Raw genomic sequence first — 13,742 nt, 5'->3', positions numbered from 1 at the left:
TGGTCCAGATACAGACAAATTTTTCAATAAACACAGTCAGCCCTTTTAGCCATAGTTAGGCATCCTCAGGATCAACAACCTCAGATGGCAAACTTAATACATGATTGTGACTCAATGAATCTGTGTATGTGGGGCCAGGACAGAAGGGACAACGATGGGACATGAGCACCCGTGGGCTTTGGCATTGCAGAGGGTCCTGGAAGCAAACCCCACGGTGCTGCGGGATGATGCTGCACCTCAGGGAACTGAGGAATGAACCCAAGGGCATATCACAATTTCAGGGCAGCAAATCTGAATAATTAAAAGCAGAACCATCCAGCCTATGGAGACCATGTGGCCTCACCCCACTTGTTGTATGACGTTGGTAAAGTTATTTGCTGTTCCTTTGTCTCTTCAGATGACTCCTCATATTAACATAAGGATAATAAGAGTATTTACCACAAAGGGTTATCCTGAGGCTTAAGTTATATAAAATATGTAAAATATAGAAAAATGTTAAAAGTTGCAAGCTGTTACTATTTACAATAGTCAAAACATGGAAGCCATCTAAGTGTCCATCCACAGAGGAATGATTAAAGAAGATGTGGTACATATATACAATGGAATATTGGTCAGCCATAAACAAATAATGAAATAATGCCATATGCAGCAATATGAATGGACCTAGAGATTATCAGTCTAAGTAATTCAAAGACAAATATATGATATCACTTATACGTGGATTCTAGACTATGATACAAATGAATTTATTTACAAAACAGAAACAGACTCACAAACATAGAAAACAAACTTATGGTTACCAAAGAGGAAAGGGAGGAGGGATAAATTAGGAGTTTGGGATTAACAGATACACACTACCATATATAAAATAAATAACAAGGATTTACTGTATAGCACAGGGAACTATATTCAACATCTTATAATAACCTACAATGGAAAAGAATCTGAAAAAGAATATATATAGACGTATGCATGTATACATGTACAACTGAATCATTTTGCTGCACACTAGTATCTAACACAGTATGGTAAGTCAACTGTAGTTCAGTAAAAAATAAATAAAAGATTGCTAGCTGCTGTAAATTTTACTTCCCTCTAGGATGTGAAGTTCATACTAGCAGTTTTATGAATGGCTGTTTCATTTACACAATGCTGCCACAAAGCAGGCATTCAAAGCTTTGCTGGATGAACAAACAGGATTCAAGAACAGACACCATGAGTCCAGAGTCCAGTCTCTTTCTTAAGAAACAAAGGTTCAAAATATGGTTCCAGAGAGTTGAAGTGGTGAGTACAGACTGGATGGGGGCGAAACCTGAATCAGAATCTTGAGAAACAACTATATTTTTAGAGACTAAGATGAGAAAGAGGAAAGGATAAATAAGACTGGAAAAAAGAGAATAAGAAAGGGTGTGATAAGGAATCTAGGGTAATTATTCTTTTCTATTTTTAACATTATGGTTTTTAAAAACAGAAACTAAATAAATAAATAAATAAATAAAATAAAAACAGAAAGTAAAAATTTTTAACTCTAAAAATGACTATTAAAAACAGCATGAATGAACATAAGAAAAACTTCAAATCTAACAGAAAATGGCAAAATGAAGTCTGTATTTTTTCCTCATTCCCAAAAACAATCAGTACTAATAGCATGTGTGCAATTTATTTAGCCAGCTCCTTACAGACTGTTTCTGTCCTACTATTTTTGGCCCTGTGCTATTAACTTATAACAAATACTCTCACATTTACCTTCATGTCTTTACATATTAGACCTCTGAGTACTATAAACTTTTAAATCTGTTTTCTGACAGGTGAGAAGTGGTAAATGATTGCTGGTTTAAATTTAGAAAAACTGAGCACCTTTTCTATACATATTGCCTACCATTACTTCCCTGCTGTGAACTGTGAATTTTTATGTTCCTTGCCAGTTTTTTTCATAGATTTCCTTTTTGTTTTTGATTTACAGGAGCTGCTTTACACCAAGTAAAAAAGAGTACTTAATTTTTGTTTCCTGTGAATTATAGATAGCCTAACAGTTGACAGTTACATTCATCTGAATATCTTACCATTTTCAACAGTTTTCACTTTCAGTAACAGGTTATTTTGATCTGAAATGGGTTCTTTAAAAATCTCAAACATTACAAGTATACAGTTTATCTTTTTTTAATTATAGTTGATTTACAATACTGTGTTAGTTTCAGGTATACAACAAAGTGATTCAGTTATACATACATATATATTTTTTTTTTCAGATTACTTTCCATTATAAGTTATAACAAGATACTTAATAATACAGTTTTATCTTTGGAATAATTAAAAATCACTAACTAGGAGATGGCAGCACTGTTAATTAAATCTGTTATCTGATAAACAAAGGGTAGCTGGTGTGGATAAACCCAAATCATTTCTACTATCTCAAGTGAAAGAACAGTGCCAATGCAGCACGGGTGTGGCCAGAATGTTGAGCAGGGAGGAGGCTCAAGGGGCCAGTGGGCTCTCAGACCACCCCATCAGTGGTCCAGGCACCTGGCTCACACCCTCACCTAACACCCAAGATTTGTCCATACTGAAAATACACACCAGGCCAGGGCAGGGAAGAGTTTTCGCAGGGCTTCTGGTTCTGATTCAAGTGAAGAAAAGTATAAGGAACAAAGTATCCACCAACCGAGACTTTGTACCAAACTTACAGCAAGGCGGACAGCTGGCCAGGAAAGAACTAGCAGGCCAGACCTCATGAACAACTTTCTTGCAGAGAACGTGTACAGTAACAGTTGCTTTTATCTTAAATAGACACAGCTGTAAAACATTATAACACCATTCATTACAAAACAACAGAAAAACCTGAAACAGCCATTCCACCGCCAAAAGAAGCCAGGACACACTTTCTGCTCCATCCTAAAGCAGACCCCGGAAATGGCAGTCAGGCCTCCACTCCATGCCATGCCACTTGCCTGGGTTAAGATGTAGCTCCTCTGTGCCTCCTCTATGTCAACTAAGCTGGCATTGATATAATCATTTTCAGCATTCTGCAGTTTAACACGACTGTGATCATCTGAAACAGAAAATGATAAACCATACTGTCACTTCAAACTTGCATTTCTTTTTTATTTGAGTATTAATTTTCTGGATATTTATAAAATGACAGAAAAAAACAAAGAAAAATAAATTAGCATCACAATTGAGTCAAATCCAAAATTATTCCTTTTTTTTAGAAGTTAGTGCAAAGATGAAATCCTTCTGTTTGTTACTGTGTGTTAGAAGGAAGTGTTGCTGTTGGTGGCAGATTAGCTGCTGTTTAAGTAGAAAAACTGATCAAAGAGTAAAACATACTAAAAGGAATAAAGTACTGATCTTCCCAAAATAGAAAGGATGGTTAAGACTCCTGGTGCTTAAGAACTTACAAGTTTTCCTACAAAAATCAATGGCCTCCAAAAATTAAGACCGGACAGATCCCACCATAACTATGTTTCATTTTCTTCCTACCTCAACAGATCTGCATTCAGCTATATTTCAATAATTTTTATGCTTTTGAACTGTGGTGCTGGAGAAGACTCTTGAGAGTCTCTTGGACTGCAAGGAGGTCAAACCAGTCCATCCTAAAGGAAATCAGTCCTGAATATTCATTGGAAAGACTGATGCTGAAGCTGAAACTCCAATACTTTGGCCACCTGATGAAGAACTGACTCATTGGAAAAGACCCTGATGCTGGGAAAGATTGAAGGCAGGAGGAGAAGGGGATGACAGAGGATGAGATGGTTGGATGGCATCACTGACTAGATGGACATGAGTTTGAGCAAGCTCCGGGAGTTGGTGATGGACAGGGAAGTGCTGCAGTCCATGGGGTCACAAAGAGTCGGACATGACTGAGCGACTGAACTGAACTAATTAGATTAAGTGCTAAGCTATATTTAACACATTTGGAATATTCCAATTCTGTAACAGACAAGTGCTTCATTACTTCGGCTGTGTCATATACTTCTAGTTTTTAAACGTGAAGATCTCACAGATTTAGAATTTGTGCTAATGTAAACAGATGGAGCACAGAACTTTACCTTCTATCACTATGGTAGGAGAGAAGATGCTAAGAGAGGAAGCATGCATGTAACAACAAGATTAGCATTCACTTGGAATATTAAATACATGCCTGGCAGAGTCACAGGACTGAATTACAACCTACGCGCATCTTTGATGTCTAGCTGGAGAACACCTTCTGGTATAAACTGTGCCCCTCAAGGAAATACCAAATAACCATTCTCTTCCCCACTCTTAAACTAAAAGAGTTGTTCATATTATCTCCATATGAAAGAAAATGTTAAACAGTTTTAGTTTCACACATAATTTACATGAAATGTTTCTGCTGGATTGAACCCAAGACCTCTGTAAATATTACATGTCATTGGCCAACAGGAAAAGCGAAGATCTTGTTATAGTAAATCACTTATACTAGTGTTCTCGGAAAGATGATGTCACTTTTTTTTTAAACAGTCACTTTTTTTTAACAGTCTGATCACTCTTTAACTGTTACATGAGAGAGTAAAAAGAGTAAAAAGTTCAGCTATATAATTAACAAAATAAAGTCCATATGCCTCCCAGATAACACCAATTATAAGAACAATGCATCCCTAAAATTCAAATTCCGCTAAAATATAATCCCAAAGGAATGTGTTTCCTCTTGCTGTAATCACAGCAAGAACACAAACGGAGACTAGTCTTATCTATTGCACAAGTGAAGAAGCAATTTGCAAAAGAAGCAAGAATCCATAAATGCCAAGTCTCCCCTCAAAGGGAGTTCCAGCAGGTCATCCAGAACCTTCCATAAGCCAAGAGAAAGACTTCAGGGGGGTTTTCAGGACATCTGAGGCCTGCCTTCTGGACTCTGCACTGGATTCACTGTTATTTTCCCTCCTGTATTACTCTACACCTGGTGTCACTTCAGGTCATTAAATACAAGAGTCACATACCCCGAGAAGCACAGATAGGTTCCCCTGAACCTTGGTTCTGATTGGTGGGGAGCAGCAGGACACTACAGAAACAGCACCCCAGAAAGGAAGGAAATTGCTTGGCAAACTCTAGCCATTTAGAACTGGCTAAAAGTGTTGGCTGAACCTGTTTTTGCCTCAGGACCAATTAAAAAAAACAAAACCCTATACTTACATCATTTTAATTCTTCTGTTCCACTAAAAAAGATTTTTTAATAAAAAATGAAACTCATGTAACTTTTTGATTCAGGAGAGAATCTGTGCAGAGAAAAAAACGAGTTTCTTGTGTTAAATTAACACTGTCTACAAAGTAAGTATACACATTTCAGGAAGTGAAACTATCAAAGCCTTTTTATGAGGAATTGTGACTCTATGATTTATATATTCTCTAGCAATGGTAACAAAGACAAAGCCTCTTCTCTCCTGAAGACTCACTCACCATGTGGTCTGAAATACCTGTGAGGGTGACACAGGTCCGCTTAAAGCCCGAGCTTGATGTCTCCTCTCCCTGCCCATCAGGTCTGGTCTTCCCCAAATCTGTGAACAGTTCACTCCAAACCAACCTCTGACTTCTCAGGAAAAAACCCGGGAAGTGACCTGCTCTCTCCTCTCCCACAGCAGCTGATTCTGCCTAGGGACCTCTGAGATAAGATTATCAAAAGCCAGAGTCCAGGGACTTCCTGGGGGTCCAGTGGCTAAGACTCCACACTCCCTAAGCAGGGTTTGAACCAGTTTCAACCCTGGTTGGGTGATTAGATCCCGCATGCCGAAACTAAGACCAGTCAAATAAATTTATTTGACAAGTGCAGTCAAATAAATAAACATTAAAAACAACAAAAACTAAACAAAAACAAAAACATAGCTTTGGCGCATCAGCAAGGATCAAGCCCACAGCACCTCCTCCTCATTCTAAGTGTACTTGGAGGGTTACTCCCTCTCCCCAGTCACAGGATCCACCCCAGTACAGGATCCACCAAAAGGAGAAAATGAACATGATTCAAACTGTACTGCATGAGAGGCCACAAAAGCAACCAAACCACACTGCACAGGAAATCTGATTTCTCAACATCTACCACCACCAGCAGCAGGACGACCAAGAACACACACTTTCCTGCACAGCGGCATCATCGTTGGGGACAAAGAAACGTACGCCCCACAGAACCACGGCCCTCAAGTTGGATTAGGCAAACTTCCGATGAAGAGTCCCCAGGCCTCCCACCTCACCGTCTGTTTTCTCAGAAATGGTTCCATCTGTCAAGAAATGACTGGCTCGAGCTGCCTGAGCTGACAACACAGATCAGCTTCCTCTTTCAATACAGCCACAATGAGCTCTTTCTCCCACCCCACCCACCTCCCCACCCACAGTTTCACCCTTTTTCATTACTGTAAAGACATCTCCTTCTGGAAAGTCTTCCAGGTCAAGCTGGGAAGGGCTCCCATTTATGCCGAGGCAGAGATCAGGAATAATTAACAGAAATTGGGCAGAAGACCGATCTCCCCCAAGTCAGGCTCCACTCTCAACTGGGGGTAGCGTTTCCAGTACTGATTTCCAGAGTGCATGGCGATTCCCTGTGGAGGCAGCAAGCATCTGACAGTGTCAGCCCCCTTCAACCCTACAAGGAGAATGCTGTGTGCTGTGCTTAGTTGCTTAGTCGTGTCCCACTCTTCGAGACCCCATTCCAGGCAAGAATGCTGGAGTCAGTTGCCATGCCCTCTTCCAGGGGATCTTCCCAACCCAGGGATCAAAGCCAGGCCTCCGACACTGCAGGTGGATTCTTTACCTTCTGAGCCGCCAGGGAAGCCCAAGAACACTGGAGTGGGTAGCCTATCCCTTCTCCAGGGGAACTTCCCGACCCAGGAATCGAACCGAGGTCTCCTGCACTGCAGGCGATTCTTTACTAGCTGACCTACCAGGGAAGCCCACAAGGAGAATTCTGGAGGACAAATAATATGAACTTTCCCTCATGAATCAAGCAGTGAACCAAAAGCAGTTTAGTTGTTTCCTCTGCCAAAAGAAAAAAGAAAAAAAAAAAAAAACCCTGCTGGCTGAATGGTTCCTTCTCTAACGATATAACCAACCACAGTCTGGGCAGGACCCACAGGATACACCTGAACAGCTCACTTCCTCCACCCCCAGCCTCCAAACGGCTGTGAGCATGTCAGTCCCCATCGCACCCTAGAGAAGCAGCAGCAGAGGCCCAGAGGTGGCCTTGAGCCTCCATCCCTGCGTGGCCTTCCACCCTGCTCCCTGCCTCCACCTCCTGCACACACACACACAGACACCCTCCTGAACTTCTGGCCTAGGACTTCTCCTCTCATGGAAGCCCCACGCCTGCATCCCCTCACCAGACGATCTGCTCTTTATACTGACCACCTTCCACACCCCTCAACACATATGCTGGGAGCCAGGCAACTGGGGCAGAGACATTACGTGTTCCACAGCCTCCAACCACAGGCCAGCTGCCCATGCATGTCCATCTCTCCATCTGCCGTGACTTCAAGTTCCTAAACTTGACAGAACAGTGTTAACTGCCTCCACACACCCTCAAACTGAAAAGGGCTCTTGAATCCACCCCCAGAGTCTCTGGGATGGAAACAGGACTTGGGAAGTGTCCTCACAAAATGGGTCAGATTCCCACTGCAGCTAGAACAGGGACACCTTCCCCTCTGACACCACACCGGGGTCTGGCACAGTCGTGAGCAGCTCACCACTTCCCTTGAAACTCAAACTTCTTCTCCTCAGAGAAAGAGCCTATAGTTTGGAAGGGAAAGGGAGTAGGAGAACGAATATCTTTCCTTTCCACCCACAAACCCAAGAGCACCTGGCAAACCTCTCAGACCAAGTATGCACACCCATATTCCCCAAAGCTCACCTGCTCAGAAAGGAGACAGCAATGAGCAAAACAATCAAGTAAGTTACATGTCACACAGCAATAAATCCTCTGGGAAAAAGAGTCCTGGGAGAAAGAGCACCATAAAAGGGAGCCGCGTTGGGGGGCTGGGGGGACTGGGATTCTGAACAGGGTGGTCAAAGCAGGCCTCACTGTGCACTGGCACTTCAGCAGAGACTTGGAGGGGGTCGGCCACATGAATATCTGGGTTGAGAGTGTGCCAAGCACAGAGACCAAAGGCTACGGGTCTCCGGTCTGGGGACACAAGAGACTGTGCCACCAGCCCCAAGAACAAAGGGAAGAGGAGCCCCTGTGATTCAGGTTCAGAGTTGAGAAATCCTGAGCTGATTCATTAGCCTCAACTCCTAAATCCAACTATCACAGAAAGGGAGATCTACTTCCCTCTTATTGTAGCGACTCTACCAGCACGGTATCCAAACAATCTAGGTTGTCAAGTACTCAAGCATTGTTTATACAATAAAGTCCACAAAATGTTCATATTCAAATTGCTAAGTTCTGGTGGAATCTTTTTAGAATGACAGATCACTATTCAGTTCAGTTCAGCTGCTCAGTCTTGTCTGACTCTTCACAACCCCATGGACTGCAGCACTTGCCTGTTCATCACAATGCCTGGAGCTTGCTCAAACTCATGTCCATTGAGTCAGTGATGCCATCCAACCATCTCATCCTCTGTTGTCCCCTTCTCCTCCTGCCTTCAATCTTTCCCAGCATCAGGGTCTTTTCCAGTGAGTCAGTTCTTCCCATCAGGTGGCCAAAGTATTGGAGTTTCAGCTTCAGCATCAGTCCTTCCAATGAATATTCAGGACTGATCTCCTTTAGGATGGACTGGTTTGATCTCCTTGCAGTCCAAGGGACTCTCAAGAGTCTTCTCCAACACCACAGTTCAAAAGCATCAATTCTTTGGCACTCAGCTTTCTTTATGGTTCAACTCTCACATCCATACATGACTACTGGAAAAACCATAGCTTTGACTAGACAGAACTTTGTTGGCAAAGTAATGTCTCTGCTTTTTAATATGCTGTCTAGGTTGGTCATAGCTTTTCTTCCAAGAGCTTTTCTTTTAATTTCATGGCTGCAGTCACCAGCTGCAGTGATTTTGGAGCCCAAGAAAATAAAGTCTGTCACTGTTTCCACATCTATTTGCCTCGAAGGGACCGGATGCCATGATCTTAGTTTTCTGAATGCTGAGTTTTAAGCCAGCTTTTTCACTCTCCTCTTTCACTTTCATCAAGAGGCTCTTTAGTTCTTTGCTTTCTGCCATAAGGGTGGTATCATCTGTGCATCTGAGGTTATTGATATTTCTCTCTGCAATCACGATTCCAATTTGTGCTTCATCTAGCCTGTCATTTCACATGATATACTCTGCACAGAAGTTAAATAAGCAGGGTGACAATATACAGGCTTGACGTACTCCTTTTCCTATTTGGAACCAGTCTGTTGTTCCATGTCCAGTTCTGTTGCTTCTTGACCTGCATACAGATTTCTCAGGAGGCAGGTAAGGTAGTCTGGTATTCCCATCTCTAAGAATTTTCCAGTTTGTTGTGATCCACACAGTCAAAGGCTTTGGTGTAGTCAATAAAGCAGAAGTAGATGTTTTTCTGGAACTCTCTTGCTTTTTCAATGATCCAACAGATGTTGGCAATTTGATCTCTGGTTCCTCTGCCTTTTCTAAATCCAGCTTGAACATCTGGAAGTTCATGGTTCATGTACTGTTGAACTTGGCTTGGAGAATTTTGAGCATTACTTTGCTAGCATATGAGCTGAGAGCAATCATGCAGTAGCTTGAATATTCTTTGGCATTGCCTTTCTTTGGGATTAGAATGAAACCTGATCTTTTCCAGTCTAGATCACTATTAAACCTCCCTAAATATCAGCAGGTGAAACTATAACTGACTTGAGGAGTGAAGTAACTCAGCAAAAACAAGAGCTCAGAAAGCTCCAGGACCTTTGAGTAGAGGCGACTGGAACAGTGTGGTCAGATGAAACAGAGTGGTCAGGGAGGTGGAGGGGGGCAGTACCTGGCCTCTAGAGTCTGCTCTGTTCCCCGACCCACACCAAAGGACAATATGAAGTGGAAGTGGTACTCATGGGCACCCTTGTCTTGTCCTCAAGTTTTAGAAAATGTTTGTAACATGTTATCATTAACAGTGACGTGGGGCCTCCCCTGTGGTCTAGAGGCTAAGACTCCAAGCTCCCAATGAAGGGTGCCTAGGTTTGATCCCTGACCAGGGAACTAGATCCCACATGCCACAACTAAGACTCAGCACAGCCAAACAAATTAATTAAATAAAATTTTTTTTAACAAAACACAGTGACATGACTGTTGGTGTCATCTCAAGTTACAGAACTTTCCTTCTGTCTGATACATGTTTTGTTTTTAATCAGGAGCAAGAATTGACTTTAAATAGTCTTTCTCCATCTATTAAGATATTCATATGGCTTTTTCTCCTTTACCTTGATACTAAGATTAATTACATTTAAAGACTGTCTAATGCTAAGCCACTCTTATATTCCTAAAACTAATATAGATATTGTCATATTCAGTTTACTAACCTTTCTTTAGGACTTTTACATCTACATCCATGACGCAGATACGCCTGTAACTTTTATTCCGCTTACTAAACTTTTCTGCTTTGGATATCCAAATTACCTATCTAACAGCCTCACAAAAGGAACTGGGGAGTATTTTCTTTTTCTCTTCTCTGGGAGAGCTTTCATTATTATAAGATATGCCTGTTGAAACAGCTAGTCTCAGTGAATTCTCAGTGGAAAACTGTTTATTAATTAATTTAACTTATTTAGCTGTTACATGCCTACTTAGACTCTATTTCTCCTTTAATTTACAATGGTAAATGCTATTTTTCCAGGAGTCTGTTCCACTTCTTCTAAGTGAACACATTTATTGCCATAATTGTTTACAATGGTCTAGCTTAAGTCCTTTTACATCTGTATTTTGTTCCCCTTTTCTCCTAATACTATTTATATACATCTGCTTCTGTCTCTCTGGTTTTTGTATATCTGTGTTATTTTTCTTATTCAATCTTACTAGTTGATTAGCCTTACGAAGGAACCAACATTTGATTTTATTTGGTCCTGTTTATGGTCCCACTGATTTCCATTCTGCTTTTATTTTTGTATTATTTCCTTTCTGCCTTTTTTTTTTTTTTTGGTGTTTATCCTGTTTTACTCTAAAATAGATGAGACACTTAGCACTTTAATTTTCAACCTTCTGTTTTAATGTAAACATTTAAAACAGTATTTTTTTACAGTACTGTTTTTGCTGCTTTATGCAAGTTTTGGTAAGTAGATTTTGCCTATTGTTCATTTTTAAGTTTCCATTATGATTTCATCTTGACCCATGAATCATTTAGAAATCTTTAAATAAATCTCCAAATTTATAGGAATTTTAATCTTTTTATTAATAATCTATAATTTAATTGCATTACGGTCAAAGAACATGGCCTATAAGGCAGTAATTCTTAAACCGTGTCAAGATTTAATTTTACAGCCTAGTCAATGGTCCATTTATTACAAGTATTCCATGCAGTCTTAGAAGAATGTGAATTCTCTAATTGCTGGACATAAGGTTCTATATATTTTTCTTATTAAATTAAGCTTAACTGTGCAGTCTAAATCTTCTACTTCTTTACTACTATTTTAAGTAATCTGTGAACATAGAATTATCAGTCTTTTTTCTGTAATCCTAGTCATTTCTGCCTCATATATTTACCTAGAGACTATTTTATACGTGAATACAAAAGTCACAGCTGACACTTGCCTGTGCATTCAGAGAAGCTATGCCATTTGTTGAGATCTTATTGTAGGAGGTGGGGAACAGACAGCCTGTATCTTTTCCTTACTTCCTCCCCACCGAGTAATTTATTTAAAATGTGTGCTTATTGAGAATCTTGTTTCGCAGCAGTAAGAAACCATGGACTGTTCTAACCTGCCACACAACTGGAATCTGAAGTCCATGTGTTCCTTTAAACACTGAAGGATGAACCTTGAGGACATTATGCTGCGAGGAATAAGCCCATCGCAAGAAGAACCACTGTGTGATTGCTTTTCTATGAAGCATCCAAAGTGATCAAAGTCTGAGAAAAGAGGAAGCAGGATGGTGACAGCCAGGGGCTGGAGGAGGGGTGGCGTTTCAGCCACACAAGATGACAAGACCTGTGGTACAGCAACAAGCGTACAGCCAACAACATGGGTGATGGGCACCTAAAAACTGCTAAAAGGGTAAACTTATGGTATGAGTTTTTAATCACAAAAACAACAAACAAAAAACTATTCTTTCACAGCCAGCGAAAGCAAAAGGCTGGTACCTCCTCTTATATCAAACAGTAAACTGGGATTTCTGTGTGCAAAGCAAACAGTGAGGAAGATTTCAGAACCTGGCAGCTGTCTCTGACAGTACAAATACAATCCTCAATGTGATTACTACAACCTCTATTTTCTCAGTCAACCACCCTCCTGCCCATCTCTTCTACAATCACCTCATGGTTAACTGAGACAAATGAGGCATCTTTCAGTCACGGCAATTATACCAAGACTGTGTACTTCTCAAAATTCTATTTCAAAACACCCCTCTTTGAACATGCATCTCATATTCATACCTCCAAATGTAGTTTCAAGCTGGATACATAATAATTGTGTAAGGAATTTGTTTAAAAATACATTTCCAGACTTGCTGAATCAAAATTTAGAAAGATCTGAAACTCTGAATTAAGAAAACAACCAATTCTTTTTGATTATTTGCAAATGTCATTGTCTGCTTTGCACTCAGTATTATCTTTTTTTCCACTTGAGGTATTATCTATTTTTATTTCCTGTATGGATGGGAAAAATAAATGCTGGTTTAAAGTAGACCAGTTTATTAAAAAACAAAAATTACTATCTTAATAGCTGTCCCTAACTCCTCAAGAAGAACTGAGCACCTCACAATACATATAGTACAGCAGGTACGAACCCCCACACTGCACACATACGGTTAGCAGGCAGGGCATGTGGACTCACGGTCCTTGCACACAGAGCAGTCATAGAGCTGGTTTTCAGTACAGGTTTTCTGAACAAGCCAACCACCACACAAGTCTATGTATGGAAATGATAGGATGACTTTCAATCAGGATAGGTTTGCCAGCACCACCTTAAGGGCTTTTAAAAAACACCTCTTTCTGTCATCTGGATTTAGCAGGAGTCCCCAGTCTCCCCTGGTGGCTCAGCTGGTAAAGAATCCGCCTGCAATGCGGGAGACCTGGGTTTAATCCCTGGGTTGAGAAGATCCCCTGAAGAAGGGAACAGCTACCCACTCCAGTATTCTTGCCTGCAGAATCCCATGGACAGAGGAGCCTGGAGGGCTACAGTCCCTGGGGTTGCAAAGCACAACTCAGAGACTAAACAAGTCACCAACCAGACATGGGAGCTGAATGGGAGAGAAGTATAAGTTTCCAGCTGCAGCAAGTGTGTGGCTAGTGATCGAGTACGAATATGGGGTATAAGAGGTAAAGAGCAGGAGTAGGGCCAGGACTGAGGGATGTGGGAGGAATCCTGAGACTGAGGTGGCCACGGGACAGCAAGACAGAGATAGGTCATGAAAAGTGGGTGAATGGGTCTGTATCCGAGGAGACACAGGCTGCAGGCAAGATCCGGGGCCACAAGCAGAGACATGGCAACTGAAATCACAAAAGATGTGAGAGGGAGCAGGAGGGACAGACAGAGCCCTTAAGTAGAAGACAACTGAGGAGAGAACCTCTGAAAAGGGGTGATCAGCCAGAGGAGTGACAGCAAAATCAAGACTGACTTGAGGAAGGAAGGCATGGCTGCCAATGTCAAAAATCACATAGGGATAAGAAAA

General features: G+C 41.2%; 1 protein-coding gene across 5 annotated transcripts in view; it reads right to left on the bottom strand.

Moving 5' to 3' along the window:
• PTPN2 (protein tyrosine phosphatase non-receptor type 2) overlaps positions 1 to 13,742 on the bottom strand; it is a 63,146-nt gene that overhangs the window by 29,485 nt on the left and 19,919 nt on the right. For all 5 annotated transcript variants that reach the window (XM_020913703.2, XM_020913704.2, XM_070464538.1 and 2 more), the window contains exon 3: positions 2,949 to 3,049. In XM_020913703.2, the coding sequence (XP_020769362.2) occupies positions 2,949 to 3,049 (101 nt within the window). The remainder of the gene's footprint in view (positions 1 to 2,948; positions 3,050 to 13,742) is intronic.

This window comes from Odocoileus virginianus, unplaced genomic scaffold (genome assembly GCF_023699985.2).
Source record: "Odocoileus virginianus isolate 20LAN1187 ecotype Illinois unplaced genomic scaffold, Ovbor_1.2 Unplaced_Contig_27, whole genome shotgun sequence".
Lineage (NCBI taxonomy): Eukaryota > Metazoa > Chordata > Mammalia > Artiodactyla > Cervidae > Odocoileus > Odocoileus virginianus.
This window is presented reverse-complemented; position numbering and strand designations above follow the sequence as displayed.